This window comes from Tympanuchus pallidicinctus, unplaced genomic scaffold, assembly GCF_026119805.1.
Source record: "Tympanuchus pallidicinctus isolate F22 unplaced genomic scaffold, pur_lepc_1.0 scaffold29, whole genome shotgun sequence".
NCBI classification, from domain to species: domain Eukaryota; kingdom Metazoa; phylum Chordata; class Aves; order Galliformes; family Phasianidae; genus Tympanuchus; species Tympanuchus pallidicinctus.
Window position 1 is genome coordinate 2,004,974 of NW_026294746.1, and position 18,570 is coordinate 2,023,543.

General features: G+C 43.7%; 1 protein-coding gene across 1 annotated transcript in view; it reads right to left on the bottom strand.

Annotated features, from left to right (window-relative positions):
* Nucleotides 1-5,103: 5,103 nt before the first annotated feature.
* The window catches only part of MIB2 (MIB E3 ubiquitin protein ligase 2), a 31,362-nt gene continuing 17,895 nt past the window's right edge, over nucleotides 5,104-18,570 (bottom strand). The window contains exons 6-19 of the mRNA XM_052691906.1: nucleotides 17,845-17,987; nucleotides 17,323-17,430; nucleotides 16,170-16,274; nucleotides 15,369-15,531; nucleotides 15,120-15,253; nucleotides 13,386-13,534; nucleotides 12,749-12,905; nucleotides 11,946-12,100; nucleotides 10,562-10,688; nucleotides 10,038-10,268; nucleotides 8,926-9,104; nucleotides 8,343-8,527; nucleotides 7,550-7,615; nucleotides 5,104-6,614 (exon numbers count right to left, since the gene is read on the bottom strand). Coding sequence (XP_052547866.1) covers nucleotides 6,373-6,614; nucleotides 7,550-7,615; nucleotides 8,343-8,527; nucleotides 8,926-9,104; nucleotides 10,038-10,268; nucleotides 10,562-10,688; nucleotides 11,946-12,100; nucleotides 12,749-12,905; nucleotides 13,386-13,534; nucleotides 15,120-15,253; nucleotides 15,369-15,531; nucleotides 16,170-16,274; nucleotides 17,323-17,430; nucleotides 17,845-17,987 — 2,144 coding nt within the window. The 3' untranslated portion in view covers nucleotides 5,104-6,372. The remainder of the gene's footprint in view (nucleotides 6,615-7,549; nucleotides 7,616-8,342; nucleotides 8,528-8,925; nucleotides 9,105-10,037; nucleotides 10,269-10,561; nucleotides 10,689-11,945; nucleotides 12,101-12,748; nucleotides 12,906-13,385; nucleotides 13,535-15,119; nucleotides 15,254-15,368; nucleotides 15,532-16,169; nucleotides 16,275-17,322; nucleotides 17,431-17,844; nucleotides 17,988-18,570) is intronic.

Here is an 18,570-nt window from a genome sequence, read left to right on the forward strand (position 1 = left end):
GGGGAACAAGAGAGGAAGGCAAGGGGCAGAACTGGCTTTGGTTTATCTTCATGCTGTCAGAAGCAGTGAGAAGGACCTGGATATCATTTTTAGAGCTGGGATTTTCTATGCAGTCGGGGATGACTTATCTTGAGATCTCTGCATGCAATGAATGTCACACTAAGAAGTTATTTCTAAATGGCTGTCAGAAGGGAACAAATGCTGCACGAAACCCACAGCAGCCAGCAGGAGACCCTGGGGAACATAAAGGAGCAGATAATTTGCACAACACACCACACTTCCCTTGTTAAGGCACCGCAGTCTCAGTTTGCTCTTTTCAATCTTAATTCCTGCAATAGTGCGTATTATTCAGCATTGGAACAAACTGCTCCCAGCAGCTTCCCCCATCCTAAACAGAGAGCTCCTACACAGGGGTGGGGAAGACAGAAAGAAGGACCTTATCATGTCTGGTGACTTGGACTGAGAGCTGCAGTGTTTCATCTCCAGGGCACGGGTCCAAACTCAGGCCACAGGCAGGGGAGGGGGAATGCACACAGCTGAATGTGATTTACCACATATTGGCTCCTTGGTGGCCCATGTGAAAAGAATTAGCAAATCCTCGTATAGCTCTTATTTTAAAAAGAACTTAAATATTTATCCCTTCATCTCACAACTCGGAAAAAGAAATTCCTGCGTGGTTCCTGTGGGAATGGCAGTTAGAAGTTGTACTTTTTCAGTAGGTCACACGCTAAAAAGAGCTGTGACTGCTGCACCAGGAAGCAACGCTCCCCAGGGAGGAGGAGAATGAGAATGCCCTTCTAGTCCCCAGATATTCACCCTGTTCCTATCGTGCAGCCCCTTGCAATCAGCTGATATTCCTAGAAAAATCCATGGTCTGCTGAATAGCAAAAGAGCTGAAAACAAGGGCTTGCTCCAGCTGGCAAAGGAAATGGAATACTTTGCTCAAGTGTCAATCTGAAGCTGCAGCTCACAGAATTGCCTCTGCTGGCCTGACCCCGTGTTACCAAAGAGATGTGGTCCTGACCCCAGCTAGGAGCTCAGCATCCCACGCCTGGCCAGGCAGTGATCAGGACTTCAAGAAGGAAATGAAGGAGAATTTTTTCTTGATGTACAGATAATAGCATATGTCCATTAAGGAATAAGAATCACTTCCCTGGGTTCTGGGCTATTTCTCTTGTTGCCCTTTGCTAGGCTATGTTCATCAGTTGTAATCCATTTGTGGATGAACCCATCTTCCTCAAAACATGGGAACAGAACAGACTAGTGGGAAGAAAATCAAAGGAGTGATGGATTATTTTCTTGACTTTAGACAAGCTCTCTCCACTCCCACAGTCTCATGCTGTCTGTAAAATGTGGAGTTCTGGCCATGCTTCCAAAGGATGTGCTTTAGAAACTCTGTCTGAAAGAGATACTTCTGCACTGCAATACCGAAGCAGTACAGGGAAGGGAACAGAGGAAAAAGCTCTGGGCATACTATGAAAACCTGGATGGGGGTGAAAATGACACTCAAAGACTGAAAAGCATATTGGAAAAATAAATTAAAAACAAACAGCCTTGAGAAAACCAAACGGCTATAAATCCACAGAACCGAGTTTGGTTTTGACATTAAGAGGAGGAAAGAGCATCTGTACCAGAAAAAAAGAAATAAAGCAGTGTTATTTCATGGGTAAAGGAAGACTTTGCAAAAGGAAGGCTAACGAACACTGAAGACCAAAAAGAGAACCTTGCTCTACTGCAAGGAATTTTCCTTATCTAGACAGGCCTGAGAATCCAGTCTTCCAGGCTCAGATGCTGTGCTTCACATTGTGCTGCAGATATTAACGACGTTTCCAGAGAAGGAGCCTTCTGACCATGCCATGAGTTTTCCATTCTGTGAAGCTCCCTGGGAGGGGTGTGGAATTCCTTACGCAGTGCAGAGCACCTCCATGGCATCCTAACGCCCACCGCAGCCACAGCAAGGAGCCTCTGAGGGACAACAGAGCTCTTTTCTGCAGCAATTGCAAACCTCGCTGTTCTGCTTGACAGGATAACCCAGGGGCAATTCATTTCAGGGATGGCAAGGATACATCTATCTTCCTTTAACTGCAAAAATAAGGTGATATTAAAATACTTATGAAATGGGAAGCGTTCCCCAGCACTGGCTGCACTAAGAGTTTGCTCCAGTTTTAGCCAAGTCACCCAGTTGCACTGAATAAATCTTCTGTCTGCTCAGATGGAAGCTGTCCCCAGTGGCTGTTTGTATTCACTCAGAACACACTAAACCCATGCCTAAGGAAATGCTGCAAATACAGCTCTGCTTGGCTGTATCACGGCAGTGATGATAAATGGGGCAGAACCTCCAGATTATAGAAGGCCTAAGAATGGGTAAAGGGCTTCTGCTCCCTGCAAGCTCGTGTCCTTACTTTGCCCAGAATAATGGCAGGTTTACAGAATCAATTTTCCATGAAAATCCAACTGCATGAAAAGCCTGCTCATGAGACCAGCTGCCAACTCAAATACCAGTCTCCCAGCTGGATTAGCACACTACCTGCCAGGAAAAAATTAAGTGGCAGCATGCATAAAAAACTAACAAAGTGGTTAAATTTGTTACAAAGTGTTTCCTGAGGCTTTACTAAAACGGAATAAAGAGGGAGAGAAGCACATCAACTCCTTTGTATTGTAAAGGAAGCAAATAAATTCCTCTATAACAGGAGACTGACCGAGAAAGAGCATCTTCATTTAGAGACTGACCAGAGCAAAGAAATAAACTGTGTCCATTTGAAAACAATGGCCAAGACTGCATAAGCCAGTAGACATTTTCTATAAAGCGTCCACACCAGGAGTGCAAGTCAAAGCAAAAAGACACTGAGCACAGTCTGCTGCAGCACTGCGGTGGAAAACCTTGGGCATCCGTTCATTACGCCTTGCTCTGAGACAGTCAGAAGTACTGGACTGTAACATACAGTTTTCCCCTACTGCCCAAAGTGAGAGAACGTTTTGTAAATTTGGTACTTTTCACAGCCAGAGCTCTCAGAACTGGTCAGCAAATGCTGCAATGGATTCAAGTAATCCTAGGAATACTGTTACCAGTTTCAGTGTCATGAGAAGCATTCACAGCAACCATAAATACTGCAGAAAAATTGCAACCAGAAGAGCCCATTTAATGGAAAGAAAAACCATCTCCTGCTTTTGTAGGTCAGTTGAGAAATGCGAGCTGACATTTCAGTTAGGAGGATTACATAAAGCCCATTAGTTTTAGCATAAACCTGTCTCAGCTGCTGCCCCGTGTTTAAAGTTTTATCCCAGAAAGAAGCAAAATCTTTCCCTTTCAAAAGCAGCCCTGCTGCGAGGAACAGAGCTGCATTTTGGGAGGTGGCACAAGACCCACAGGAAACACGGAGCTCCACATCTGATTTCCCAAAGACCTTTCAGTCTTATTTGTGAGAGACCAATTAATAAGAAACATCACACACAATTATTTGCCATCTGTGCTGAATAGCTAATGGCTCTACTTGCCTTTTACTTTTTAAAGGAGCATTTACCTACTGCTGTGCCATCTCCGCACCTCTTCCCAACCCATTGCTGTCCTGCATCCAGTAACAACACCAACTGGTAGCAAGAGGCTAAAAGGCAGCAGTGCCTTCTCCCATCTTGCCCCTTTCCCTCTTCTGTCATCATCTCAGCCTAGATTCTTGGCTCCTTTCTTGCCTGCTACACATCTCTCCTCTTGTGCCTCAGATTTAAGCCTGTACTGAAGCAGAACTATTCTGCAGACTGGGATTATGGTACAGATTACACAAGTTAGCAATAAATCCAGTAACCATTTCTCCCAGCTTGGCACTCAGCTGGCCACACATCACTTTGATCCTGGCCCTACACACAGCCAGGCTTACAAGGAAAGACAAAGCAGCAGCATCCCCTCCTGCCCTCCAGACCCTCAGCCTCCCACAGGCTGATCCTGCCATTACAAAACACATACCTGGCACGTGGAGGCACCTGTTTGCCTTCTGCTTCTCTCTTGCTTTTTCTCTGTTGCGGTGCAGCAATTTCATCTTCCTAGTGAGAAGGAGGGAAGGGTCAAAATGTTGCTTAACAGCTCAACTTCTGCTCCTTGGGCACCAAAAGCAATCACAGCAAAAACAGGAAAGTAAAAGAACATAATCCTAACCTCAAAGTTATGTTTACAAACAATTTCTGTATTCTTTCAGCAGGCATAGCGTGCTTTGCAAAACTCTTATTTAGCAATACAGAGACTCAGAAAGCAACTCAATTTACTGCAACAGCTGTGCAACTTAGGAAGAATCTGCAGTCTTCCTACAGAGCTGTGCCAGAGGAGGCTCAAACTGCACATTAGGAAAAGCTTTGTTATCCTGAAGGTGGTCAAACAGGGGAACCATTCTAAGATAGTTTTCTTTTAAGGGGAATAAACACTCCATCAGCTTTCCAAAGAAGTAACAAAAAAACAAACCCAAGGAAGTGCTCCCTGCTGCTTTTTCCTGAATAAGCTGAAGTGTAATAGATGAGAATAACACAACAAGCACTGAACAGCATCCACCTCTGTGCCCTCCTCCTGAAGTGCCAGAACACACACATGCATTTAACATACACAATAAAGCATCAGTTGGTTTCACCTTCATTAAATCACATTTGGACGTGGAGTAGAGGCTTATAAAAGAACTGTATTTCAGAAAATACTTGGCACGTGGTGTGCAATACACATTCTGGAAAATTATTCATCTGTAGCAAACAGTGGCAGAGCTCTTATGTTACAGTGATGGTTCAGTCTCATGCTTGCAGCAAACAGCCTTGGTACCCTCCTCTTCCCTTGATACCCCACCACAGCACGGCAAAGACTTCAGGTCTTGTTTAATTGTGAGGAAGTTACTCCAGCACCAACTTCCAGGCAGGAAGTCAGTGAGCAGCTGTAACTCTGATCTTTACCAAAACTTCACCAAAGCCGATTGTGAAATTCAGCTCCAGCTTATTTGGGCCTTAAACATTGCCCAACTTAGGGCTAAATCTGACCATTTTTGTAGCTCTATGTCAGAAACACCATGAATGACAACACCTTATAAATGAGTATTTGGAGAAAGAGCATATGAACCAGAGACAATGAGACAAAGCTTTCTCACAGCACCAAGAAATCATGATGAAGTAACAGACATATCTGTAGCTACCATATATTGCACAAAGATTTCATTCATTCCAATATTTGCCATCTCTTTATGAGTGAAAAAAGATAGCAGAGGAACACAGTATTGGTGTTGGTTTTTTTCTTAAATAGTGCTTGCAAGGTATAACAAACAGCATCACTTGTGTATAATTGTGTCAGTAAGGAGATACACCACACACACAGACGTATACATACACACATGGCACACTAGCCCTACAGGATGCCACTTCTGCCAAGTTACTTTACAGGACAGATTCACCAGATAATATTTCTTCAGTCACACAGTTGGAAAACACAGTACAGCCAGATCCATATTTCAGCTACTGTTTGTACATTCATTTTAATGCTCAGGAAAATATAATTTTATTTTATTAAGTTCTGCTGCAAAACAAAGAAAAATGAAATCCTTCTCATTTCTTAATTATTACTCTATTTTCTTTACACTTCGATTGGAGCATTTAACACCTGCCTTTGGCGTTATGGTTAGAAAGCTCAGGAGTCTCTGAACACAGTTGTGCAAATAATAAAATATGGGAGAATGTCACTTAGAGAAGTTTTTGTTGTAACAACGTGTTTTCTCCGATCAGTGTTCACTACTTTATCTCTAAGGCACACACACACTGTCTCTAAGATCTCATCACATCCAGATTTGTCTGTCAGTCCAAATCTCGTTGAGCCTTGAAGCACCAGTTCAGAGAGCATGCTGTCTTAGGACATGACCTCCCTACCACTGGCAGGCACCAAGGACTGATGGCCACGACTGATCTCCTCTGGTATCTCCTTGCACAAAGTGCAAGCATTTGCTGTGCCTGCTGAGGTACCACATATATCCTTCTACAGCATCGCAAGGCTGCAAATCTGACACTGCAGGGCAGCAGACACAATGCAGTCACTGAAGCAGGAGGCCTCTGCAAACATCTGCACGTGGAAGTCTCTGGTCTGAAAGCCTCTTCTGCCTTCAGACAGTTCAGTGTTCTTTACTTTGTGTCTTTCCAATGGACAGGCAGCACAAGGTGAGGTGGCTGCCCTCCAGCACTGCTCCTCACCCTTATGACGCTGCAATGGAGGACGCTCCCTCCCCTCCACCTTCACCCAAGTCACGTTTCCCCCCTCTTTCACACTGGCTTTGCAGGAAGCCAGACCGAGCAGCGCTTTTCATCTGTAATGCAAACAAAAAGGATGTAAAGGAGGTGGGAACGGGAAGGGAAGCAAGTGTTTCCTTAGACAAAGATCTGAATCCTCTCCCGGATAGCCTGCCGGCAGATGGGGCACACAGTAAGAGCTGTGCTGCAGTCTGGGCAAGAGCCATGTCCGCACTGGAAGACCAGTTTGATTTGGTCATCGATGCAAATAGGGCAGGTGATGCGCTCCTCCATCTGCCGGTAGCGGTTCTGCAGCTCCTCCATCAGCTTCCTCTGATCTGTGGACTCAGAGCTTGGGCTGCACTCCACCTCGGTGCTGTCTGCAGGGGAGGGAGAGCAGGAAGAGTCAGTTGCTATTGTGCTCTGTCTCATGCAGTGTCTCCTTAACCAGACTGTCACTCAAAGAGGAGAAATTTGTTCAGATTAAAGTCACTTCAGTGAGCCTTATCCAGAGATTCTGCAAACACAAAGCCCAAGACGACGCTTTTTATGAACTGGCCAGTGGTGCTTTCCTCTGTTCTGTTGCTCAACTGTTGTTTTGTTTGTTTGTTTTTTTCCCTCTTTCAGTCTGCATGTTTCTTTTCTAAGAAGAAACCATGCTGTCTGATACTTCCTGCCTTGCTGCTTTGCAATATGTTGGTGTTACCTTTAAGTATAAGCTTTCAAAGCTGGTTGTGATGTTCTGCCATACAGTCTGGGAATCCTCACTGTGCTATCAGTACTATGTTCTTTCAATCTCCTTGATTACACTCTGGATTTCTTAAGTCTTTCAGGACACACAGGGTATAAAACAAGAAACCATTTGACATCGCTTACATCAACAGCTACACAAAGCAGAGTCCTAGAGTCAACACAACATACACAATTCTGTGAACCTTACAGAGATCCTTGGCTCTTAACCAGATGAAGTGAAAGAACCCCAGATACTGAACAACTGCCAGCTTTGGGAAACACTCCTCCCAGTTTCAGCTTAACATAGCTGCTGTTGAATCTTCTGCTCCTTACTCTTTGATTAGATAGCTCAACATTTCAATTTAGTTGTCCCTTTCCTCACCACTCTGGAATGATGCTATGGGTACCATATCCCCTTTTCTCCCTCACTCTTCCTGCAAAAAAAAAAAAAAAAAAAGCTACCCCTATTTCTTATGTTTTTGGTTTTTTTCCCCCCACTGAGAACCACTGACTGCTGCTGAACAAATGCTGTGAAGCACCTTTCCCAGTTCACTGCACTGAACAGTAGGCACAACAAACATACCTTGCTTGAGTTTTTTGGTTATTGTCACTTGACATTTGATGCACTTCTTCATTCTTCTGGAACATTCTACCAAAACGATAGAAGGAGTGATTACAATTAAGCCCAGTGGTGCAAGAACAATAGGGAGAAAATAGACTTGAGAACATCAGCTTTTAAATGGCCTGAGAACTCCCTGGATGGTTAAGAAATGGAAATGAGGACACTGCCTTATTTTTTTTTTGAGCTACACCCTTATCACTGCTTCAGTCTTTCCTATGCAGTAGCAAACACAACACAACTTCCCAATGCTCTGTGCTGCCAGAACTGCTGAGCTATGGGTGCAGTGCAGCTCTTTGTTCTTTGGAAGGATGCAGTCCTTATACAGTTCTTACCAAACTCCTCGTGATCAGAATGAAGGCACCTTAACAAGGTAACAAGCTTGCTGTTATGTTTGAGCAAGCTGCCATTAAAACATCTGAAACACAAATTGGTCACAACAGCCAGAGAAGGGGAAATCTTTCTCAGGAGGTTTTGATGGAGAAAGCACCACCAGTTACCACTGAAACATCTGACCTGCCTTCTGAATTACATACAGCATCTGTAAGCTCATGCCTGGGCTGCCTATCAGCAGCTGCTCAGATCACTTCGAGCCTACCACAGAAAGCTTGGACACTCCATCTACAGTGACAGTGCTGAAATCATGCTGGGATTGCTCCAGGTCACATACAGCTTTGCATCCCGACAGACCTTGATTTATGAGTCCAGACAGGGAGGCTATGTGGCAGAACAGGAAAGGAAAGCAGAACGGACTTACCCTCACAAACAATACTGTGCTGGCATGGGAAGAAATGGATGAGCAAGGCCAGCTCTGAGCAGACCAGGCACTCTGTGGGGACTGCCACACTTGAGACACTAAGATTGGTCATCGTATTGGGAGTGGTATGCACGCGGCGAAGGCTGCAGGTGATGGCTGAGCAGTCTGAAGAAACCTGCTGTTCCCTGCAACCAAAAACACGTAATCAAATTTGAGCCATATACTCCAGGCCCTTCTTCAGTGACCTGATAAAATCGTATTGATCCCTGGCAAACATTCCATGTGAGGACAAAGATGCAGATGCTCAGGTAGCACAAAGTTGTCAATCTTCATTGCACTAACGAGACCAACTCAGCCTCCTGTTGGGATTAGCACTGATCTTTCTACAAAGAAATGGAGAAAGCAGGCATGACTAACATTTACAGTGCCAGCAACTAACTCCAGGTGAAACAAGAAGTGCTCAGATTGACATCTAATGCCAGTGTTTTAGGGATGCTTCATCCTTCCTGGAATGGCAGCTTCATGCAGTGATACCACAGCAGTGTATCTAGACACCGTAGCTATTCCAGAGGGCATGGTTTACCTGAATTTCTGTGAGAAGTCTTTGATGATTTGGACAATCCTTCCATCTGTAATAAGGTCTAAAGGAGACTTTCCCCGATGGTTTGCATAATTAATATCTGCTCCTTCCTGTGCTAAGTAACATGCAATTGCAGTTCCAACATTCAGCTCTATGTTTCCAAGAAAGCCAGAAGCCTGCAGCTAAAATGCATTGAGAAACACTCTGTTAATAGGAGGAATCTGTTACGTAGCTGTATCAGATTTAAAACTGTAATCATCACACTGACAATCTGAGAGCACAGTTTTGCATTCACAAAATGCAAGATGATCCTTCAGTGTATAAACAGCAGATTCAAACCTTGTGTTCCAGGAACAAGCAGGCATAAAACTGGTCCTAACTGGCACTAATCATTACTAACCATGGTAAGGGGTATTCACTTCTTCAGTCAGCAGACAAGAATTACAGAGTGGATACTGAAAGAACAGCACATATCAGCTGATGGGCAGCTGGCATACGGAACCTGAACTGGCAGCTATTTAAACACAGCTTGTGTGCACACAATCCAAACTCATCTGAAGTCAAAAACCATTTTCTGCTGACATGAAGGACATGGCCTAGTATTCCTCATATATCCGTGAATATGGTGCAATGTAATTAAGTCCAGTTCAGGCTTTACAACAACACAGCTTTCATCATATATTGGTATGTCTCATCTTTTGCGTATCTGCAGATGAAGAGCAGCAACTGGGTGCTTGTGGTTAGCTAGCCTCTCATTTTCCATGCCATCAGACAGAAATGAATTTCTGTGGTTCTGGGACACGAATGAAACCCAAAGACTCTTGGCTCTGTGAGCAGATTCATGACCTTTCCCATGTCAAAGAAAGAAGCACGCTATGCTAGCAAAAACATGTTACAGGAAAAATTGGTGCATGACTATGGGAAGCTGCATGCTTCAAATCTGAGCATACTCTCAACAGATTTATTCTCTTATAAGCAAGACTGTTTGCTTCTATGCTCCTTAACAGAACAGACTTTGCACTATTTCACTGCCTTCCTTCACCCATTTAGTGTCCATTCCACAATCAAGCATTCTCCTGCCCTTGGTGCTGGAATTTCTCCTATTCCCAGCTCACCTTGGAGAAGAGGGACGACCCCATCTCCCCTTCACGCTTCTCCATCAGGACTGACATCAGCTGCTGCCGTTCCAAGGCAATGTGCATGGCTGTGTCCCCATCCTCATCTTCAGCATTTACATCGCTGCCTTCACTGACCAGCAGCTGCACCAGCCCTACATGTCCCTGGATGATAGCGAGGTGCAGAGGTGTTTGGTTCCGGCTGTTCTTGACATTGACATCACAGCGACCCTTGAAGAGAAGAATTGCATCAAACAAGAGGAGTTGTTGCTGCTGCTGAGTTTGACTGAAGAAGAGTGCTGCAGGTGTGCTTGCTGACGCCCCAACTCTCAACTCCATCTTCAGGGCAGAAATGTAAGCACTCCAAGAGAATGCTGTGTGAATCAGCCCCTGCACCTTGGCCGTATGACCAACACACCTCCACACCACACACAGCATTAACTCAGCACTGCTTAGGAGAAAGTATGGGATTTTGAGGGTGGAAAAGCTAGAGAATTTGTTGGCAGTTTTGTTTTGCTTCTTACCTCTTTGATGAGAATTTCTGCCACTTCTTTGTGATTATTGAGAGCAGCAAGGTGCAGGGCAGTGAAGCCATCTTCTTTTTTGGAGTCAACCAACTGTCGAGCCCTTGCTAGAATCTTCTTTATGGCTCTGCAGTGTTGGAGGTAAACCAGAGATGGAAGGTACTTTATCAAGAAGGAAAACAATGCAGAAGAAACAGGCCTGCCTCTTCTGATAGCAGTTATGAATGTTCTTTAAATTTAAACGAGCAGCACTGTGCTTGTTAAAACTGTGCCAGCAGATGCGATGCAGAACGCTCCTGCTATGTTGCAGACAGTTACAAGAATAAAACAATACATATGTATATTGATCATTTTTATCAGCACAATCACCACAGAGAACCACACTCCTTTCTAGTGCTGCTACACCTGCACGTATTTTCAGGGCAAATTCTGCCTTTGTCTTTCTTAGGTATTGGATGATTATTTATAACAGGTCTTTGCTAGCAGCTTTAATGAGGCAGAGCATTAGGTTTCTCAGCTGCCTTCAGATGTTGCACGCACTGCCAGGAAGCTTGCTGCATTGAAGTGGCACTGCCTGCTGGACTGTTTGCCACTGCCAGAAAACCAAGCTGCAGATACCTGCACAGATCTTCCAGTTCTTCTGAGGTCTGCCAAAAACTGTGTAGTTACATGGGTTGCTTTTCACTGTTCAGAGATACAGCTTACTCATTACACAGAGGGCAGAGAACAAAACACCTTGCTGTTATCTTCTTTCAATGCTGATAATAGTGAGGAATGCTCATTTCTTGTCTGACTCTTTTGAAACATTAAGTCTGTTTCTGGTTTCATGTGCCTTTAATATCTATAAGGCTCTATGCAGAGTTAGCTTCAAGAAACACAACAGAGGAGTGCAGGAAGCTGGAATTTAATGGACAGAATACTGCACTTGTATCAATTAAAATATCTCCGGTTGGGTGCAGCAAGTAAGATGATCTCAGCCTTGCCCTTCTTTGCCAAGAAACCATTTCTGCAGAGAATTAACATATTACCAGAACAACTACAAAGTAAAGAAGGGAGGAAAAGGAGAAGTCTCAGGTTCTTGGGTGATCATTCTTTTTTTTGCAAAAGCAGGCAGCGTACACAAAAACTGGCACCTGCCCCCCACCACAGGCACCACACGCACACAGCTTCTGCTTATATCCAAAGAATTACTGCTAGATCAAAGAATTCACTACATGAAGTCCCTGATAGGCAGTCAGTTCCTCCACCTCAATTAGGTGCTGCCCAGCTAGGGTTCACAGCTGTCTCAATAAGCATTTGGCAAGATTTTATCACCATCTAATCTCAGAGCCTAACCAATCTGTGTGTTTTTCCCAGGAACGCATGCCATTGTTCATTCACTTACAGCTTGTTGCCTTTTAGAGCAGAATAGTGGAGCAGATTGAAGCCTTGACAGTTCTGGACAGTGAAATCGATGTTGGGTACCTCAGTGAGAATCTCAATGATGACTTTGTAATCTGCAGTGATAGCATAATGCAGGGGGGTGTCTCCATGAGAATCCTATAAAAGAATACCAAAACAGAATACAGGTTACCTAGAAGTGTCCAATTAAGCACACTGTGCAAGACAGGAACATATGCAGTCTTCCAGGTCACATCAACTCCAGACCAAAAAGCACTGTCATGCTGAGCAGTTTCAGAGTTCTTGTGAACTCAGTTTCTCAGGGCTTGATATCAGCAGCTCAGCAGACAAATGTTCATATTCCTGACTTTGAGGGACTGATCCAGCACTGTCCAGTTCTAAGAGCATAGAAACAAGCCCTAAAAAACAGGCTGGATCCAACTCACCACCACTGTCCTTCAAGTTCCTCAGCGTTAGTTCTAACAACCTCATCAGTCCTGAGAGCAGGACAATCACAACATCACACATTAGGAGCAGATGAGCTCTCACTGGAAGCGAGCACAGCAGAGAGTACTACTGGTCTGAGCTAAGCAGATTTAAAATGACAAAGACATAGACCCAAAACTGGAATTTCTGAGCAGTGAATTTAGAAGCATGCTTCCCCAGTGCAGCACACAGTAATGTATTATAAAGAAAACTGTCTTCAAATTCTAAGCAACAAATGATGGAAGAGAAAAGCAGCAATTTCTCCCCCCAAAACAAAAAACATCATCACACAAGGAACACCAAAAGGGACCCGAAACTTACTGGGAGGTTGACATCACAGTTGAGTTCACAGAGGGCCTGCACCACTTCTGTAAAGCCTTGACTGACAGCAACATACAAAGCTGTGCACTTGGCATTGTTTAACAGGTCTGCACCAGCTCCTTTAGCAATAAGCACACGGGCAACATCAGCTTGGTTTCTGATTTAAAGGCAAGGAGTAAAACAGTCAATGCTGTGCAAACATACATCCTCCCTTCTTGCAAGCCAAACCTTCTTGGCATTTGCATCCTCTTAATAGCACTCCATCTCCTCTTAAATCACTCTGATTTAAATCAGCTAGTACCTCCCCCTCTCAATAGTAAATTCTTGGCTTACAACAGGCAAACCAAACTAATCCCAACCAACTTTTCCTCACACCCCAGAAAACATCACTGAAAGCTCCTTATCACTTGCTTTGATTCCTCACAAGTTTTGTAGCACAGAAACTGACTTAGCTGTGGATTGAATTAGCGTGTCTGTGGTCCTGAAGCTCGTGTGCCAATTTCTAATGACGTAAAGAAGTCTCCCCTCTTCACCTTCTCTCACACACTGCACACAGATGGTTCACGTTTATCTACGAGCTTCCTTTCTTTTAGCCCTTTCAGTCTTGTATCAAAGAGGGCAAGAAAAGATCTCCTACCCAAAAGCTGCATAGTGCAGTGCTGTATCCCCTTCTTCATCCCTCAGATTGACAGTGGCATGTGCCTGCAGCAAAATCTTCACAACATCCAGATGCCCCTGATAGGAGGCAATCTGGAGTGCAGTTCTGCCCTGGTTCTTGTTGTCAACCTGCAGGAAAGACAGAGACATAGCAAACAGCAAGGAAAGACCATGCCTTGAGTTCAGTCACTGCAGAACAGTGGTGTGCTCAAATACTCAGCAGAATCTGTGTCCTGGTGGCTCTGCTTTATGTAATCAACTACCAGGCTGACTTTCTCCCTAACTATTCTTAAAGGAGAAAAGGATAGCACATTTAGTCAAGAAGGGAGAAATAAGCAAACAGAGCTGGAAGCCAGGGCTCTGATTGCAGCACCGATGCCAAATCCCTCTATGCCTGCAAGCGGAATACTTCTTGACATTGCAGCCAACTATTCCTTTTCTAATTGGAAAATGCACGAGGAGATCAAATTGGCTTTGAAAATGCCAAGTCCCCATTGCTTAATGTTACTCCAGGTACTTTAGTGGGCACTGTGCTGGAGGGTAAATCAGTGTTGAGGTGCTGCAATGAGATTTCTCAAAAATTAAAGGGACTGAAGAATAAAAAGAGGCTGTATGAAAGGCAAGACAAAAAAAGGAAAGGGAGCTACTGAGATCAGCAGGAGGCTAAAGAGAAGAGATGAAGGAGCTGGCAGAACCTCAGCTGACTGGCAAGCAGAACAGCTTTCTTTTTCCTTGCAGCTGGTTCTATGCAGCAATCAGGAGAGCAGGACAGGCTAGGCTCCCCTTGATTCACTGGTGACTACGGGTGAGTTGCTCCACAAGGAGGCTTTAGAGACCACTGTGTTATTCTTACATTTACACAAGAAAGACAACACTGAAACTGGAAAGCCCTAGGCAAGCAATTCTAACTTGCACTATGAAGTGAGCCTTTCCTTGTTGCATGTCTCTTACACAAATAACAATACATTAATATCAGAATAGAAATAGAACATAAAATAGAAATTTAACAGAAATTAACAAAATATTCCTGACTCTTGGCACTTTCTTATCTGAAAACAATCACAGGTGTTCAGCTACTCCTATCTCCAGAACTCCCATTAACCTCAAAAATAAGGATGGAGATGGAACCTCCCAATAGACAGCTTGGAAAAGCAGCTGTGTAAGTAAATGGATCCTAACAGTTTGGCACACTGCAAGCATATGAATTGTTCCAGCAAGTCAAGTCCAGTTCCCTTCTCCAGTCAGACACCAGATAAGGACACTGCACAGACATGCACAGCATCAGAATCTGGGCAGCTTTTCTTTCCTGTTTCCAACAGTTCTATTTAGCAAGGTCATGTAAGGACAGATGCATTCAGTCACACACAACCTGCTGCTTTCTTCTCAGACAGGAGTCAGATTCCTGGACATCTTGCTATTGTCTCCATATATATATTTATGAAGCACTAATTCTACAGCTGCAATATCCATACAGGACACCTGAGAATATGTTATAAGGATGTAGCTCCAGTTCTGCTTTAATACCACACTCTGGCATCATACAACATGCACATTTTTAATCCTAAATTGCAGCACTGTATTGAATAATTTAATACAAGGTCTGAGAAATCTATCATTTTTCTCCTGCTCCTCCCCTCACACAAATACAAAATTTTTATGATCTCATTTTAAAGCACATCAGAAAGTAAACATTCAGGATGCCTCCAAAACTTGCCTTGTCTGGGTACTTCTGAAGAAGCTCCCGAACTTTGGCTGCATTGTTGAGTGCTGCCCAAATAACCAAACACCCTGCATGGTCTGATTCTGTCTTCTGAGACAACAGTTTCTCCAGCACAGTAATCAAAGTGCCTGGGTAGGAATAAGAAACAGCCACAGCTTAACAGCACCAAAGAGTATGTGTGGATATTCGTGTTGCATTTCTCAACCCCTGACAATCCAGACATCTCCATTCTCACTGTCTCACTTTTTGATTCCTTTGCATTCTCTGTTGTCATGAGATTTGCTTCCTCATCTCTCTGATAGGCTGTCAGGCAAGCTGGGTTAAACGTCCAGGACTGGTCTCCAACTGACACTCGCAGGTCTCCATCCCCATACACTTTGATCACTTTGCCAATGTGCCCTAGGGTCTGCAATTGAAAGAGTAATGATTTTTAAAAGGAAAGATGCAGCATGCTTTTTATCTCAGAACCAACGCAATGCTTCTAAGAGAGGTTTTGCAGGCAGAACCCCTGCAGTGTGAAAAGAAACACTAAACAAACACTCACAGACAGCTCCCACTTCAAGGATACCACAAGGTTCTCAGCAGTTTCTCTGTAACTGAACAGGGTTTCCCAGACACTTTACAAATGTTTGGGAAAAGCTGATGAAACAACAAACCAAGAACTGATAAAACTGGGATTAGGAAAAGGTTTCCTCTGTGCCTTTAACTACTCCTGGAGGACATCCATGTTCTTTAGCCATACTGGTCTGCTCTGACCAATTTTCCACACTCAAGCACTGCTTCATTCCCAAGAATCAGGAAGGGCTCAGGAGGATTTTGGTTGAAGAAACTTCTTATTTGACTTATTGATAGCCAAACCATTTGTCAGATTCCCCATCTACCCACTCCGCTTTGGGCTTTTTGATAGGATTATACTGCCAATAGCCAACAGCAATATTTCTGTCCCAGAAAGGTCAGGAATACTGCAGGGCAGTGTCACCATTACTAACTGCTGAGAAAAACTGAGGCAGTTGCTGGACTGTCCTGGAAGGGCTGCCTACTCACAGGTGCCATTTCGTCTGTCCACTCCCCATGACCAGGCTGGAATCGCTTCACTGTTTCCATATCATCAATCACTCGGACAACATCACCAACCCAAAAGGTGTTGAGCTGCAAGAAAAAGTCAAACTTAAGGGAGATTAAACAAAAAAAATATATGTATACATAAATATATATATATATGATACATATACCAGCCCCCACTCCCAGAAATCCCTACTGAACTATAAGTCCATCCACTTCAAAATAAGGCATCTCAAAACCTCAGTACAGCTACCGAGAAATCTGTAATCACTGCAAAATAAACACAGTCCAAGGGCTTGAGCATTTCTGTTTTAAGCCAAGTGCACACTGAAGTAGGGAAATATTTTGGGACAGAACAATTCTCTTCTTCAAAGCATTTATAAATAATACTAGAATGAAGTACTTGGAACTTTCCTTGGTCCATTCCTCACCATACCTGACACAACAGGAGACTTTAATACAGAAGTTCAACCTGTTGTTTAAAACAGAAAATCTCTGCTGTCTCTTTTCTGTAGCAATCCTTTCCCAGACACTGCCTCTGCTCACTAAGAAGGGATCACTGTCAGAACTCACAGACTAATTCTGCAGAAACTGTCCAACATGGGATCTTCTATCAGCACAGCTTTTTGCTTGATGTTTGTTTTTTTTTTGTACTGTGACCTCATTCAGGACTTTCACAATTTTGTATTCTTCCAGAAGCTCCCTTCATACTTATTAGCCTTGCTTCTAACAATCCACATTGCAAACTCTCATTCCCCTCAGGGAAGGCCAGGCCTATCAGCTTTAGAAATGCAGATACAAAATTAGAAGAGATAGATTAAAAGACTCAGGTCATCCAGAACAATTAGAGAGAGGCAAGAGAAAAAAAGATGGAAAAAATAGAACAACCTGAAGATATAAGGGAAAAAAAAAAAATCAAATAGAAATGAAGTGGACAAAGGCTCATCTGAGATGAAAAAGGTAGCTACAGAAAGCTGAATTATCATAAATCAATTGTTACCACTCTCACCAAAGGAAATTACAGCAGAATATCTCTTTGACACTTGAGATGCACTGTGTCCTAACACAGCAGGACAAGCTGACAGCTATTCCCTGCAGTATTTAACTCTGGCCAAGCTCACCTAGCAGTACGTACCTTCGTCAGAGCTCCAGGATGGAAAGTCCAGCGGGTTTCACTGTTGAACTGGACCCTCACATCTCCTCTGTCCGTGATTCTGTGCACAGTCCCTGTCTGGCCAATGAACTTTGGAGGGGAAAAAAAACAGAGGGAAATCCCTACATAAACTGCACTGCTTAACAGTGAGGAAAGCAGGCAGGACAGTAAGAATGCAAAAGGTAAAAACGCTTCAGAATACAGCACAAACTGCCCTCATCTTCGCAAGTGATAAAGGTGGGAAAGATTGCTATGGTGCAGTATGACACCAGCAAGGCATACTCCATTAATGTAACTGGCAAATTTATTCAGTAAGCTGTTATCATTTTGTTTGAATGTAAGCTCAGATCTAACAGTGATTCCAGTGTCCTATCACTACAGAATTCCTATTTGTGAACCATGGGACTTTCTATATTCTGCTTGCTTCCTAGCAAGCAGTTACTTCTGCAATCTGAGACAGTGACTGATAACGTGCTGAGAAAATAAAAGCAAGCTGTAGCATACCTCAGCCATTTTAGGATTCCAGCCCCCATGGCCCTCCTGCATCTCCCGCAAGATGTCGATGTCCAGCAGGCATTTCACTTTGTCCCCATGCTGGAATGGATGCCTGTCTGTGCTTTCTTTCCTCTGCAGCTCAGCTGGTTTTCCTAAAGAGAATGATACCACCCACATACGTGCAGATGCAGTCATAAACTCTGTCTTGCATGCCTTTGTAACATCGTTTGCACATTAACATAAGGTCTAATGGGTGTAAGGTAATGTAAAACCCTTTCTCCACTTGTGGAGCACACTGTACACTCTATGGGGCAGCACGATGTAGACAGATCAAAGACTTTGTTCTTCCTTGATAATGGTATGAATTAAACATGAGGTACTTCTAAGAAGACAATTTATTCCCTTCCCAGAAGAGAATGTGTTTGAATGATGCCTGTCCTGTTGTGTTAAACATCAGTGGCTGTCCTCAGCAACGCAGTCACCCAAACTGTTGTTCAGTGGGCACTCACACAGAGCTCAAAATGAGTTCTCTTCTCTTTGAATTGAAAAAGCTGACATTTGAATCGAATTCTTTGCTCTCAGATGCTGACATCCCCATAAGAATTTCATGAATCTTCACTATCATGACTCTGCCTTGACAGAAGACCTTTGGGGCTCCCCTGTGGGATACAGCTCTGGGCATCTGATGGTCTTATGTGACCTTACCATGGAGAGGACAAACAACTTGGCTAACCA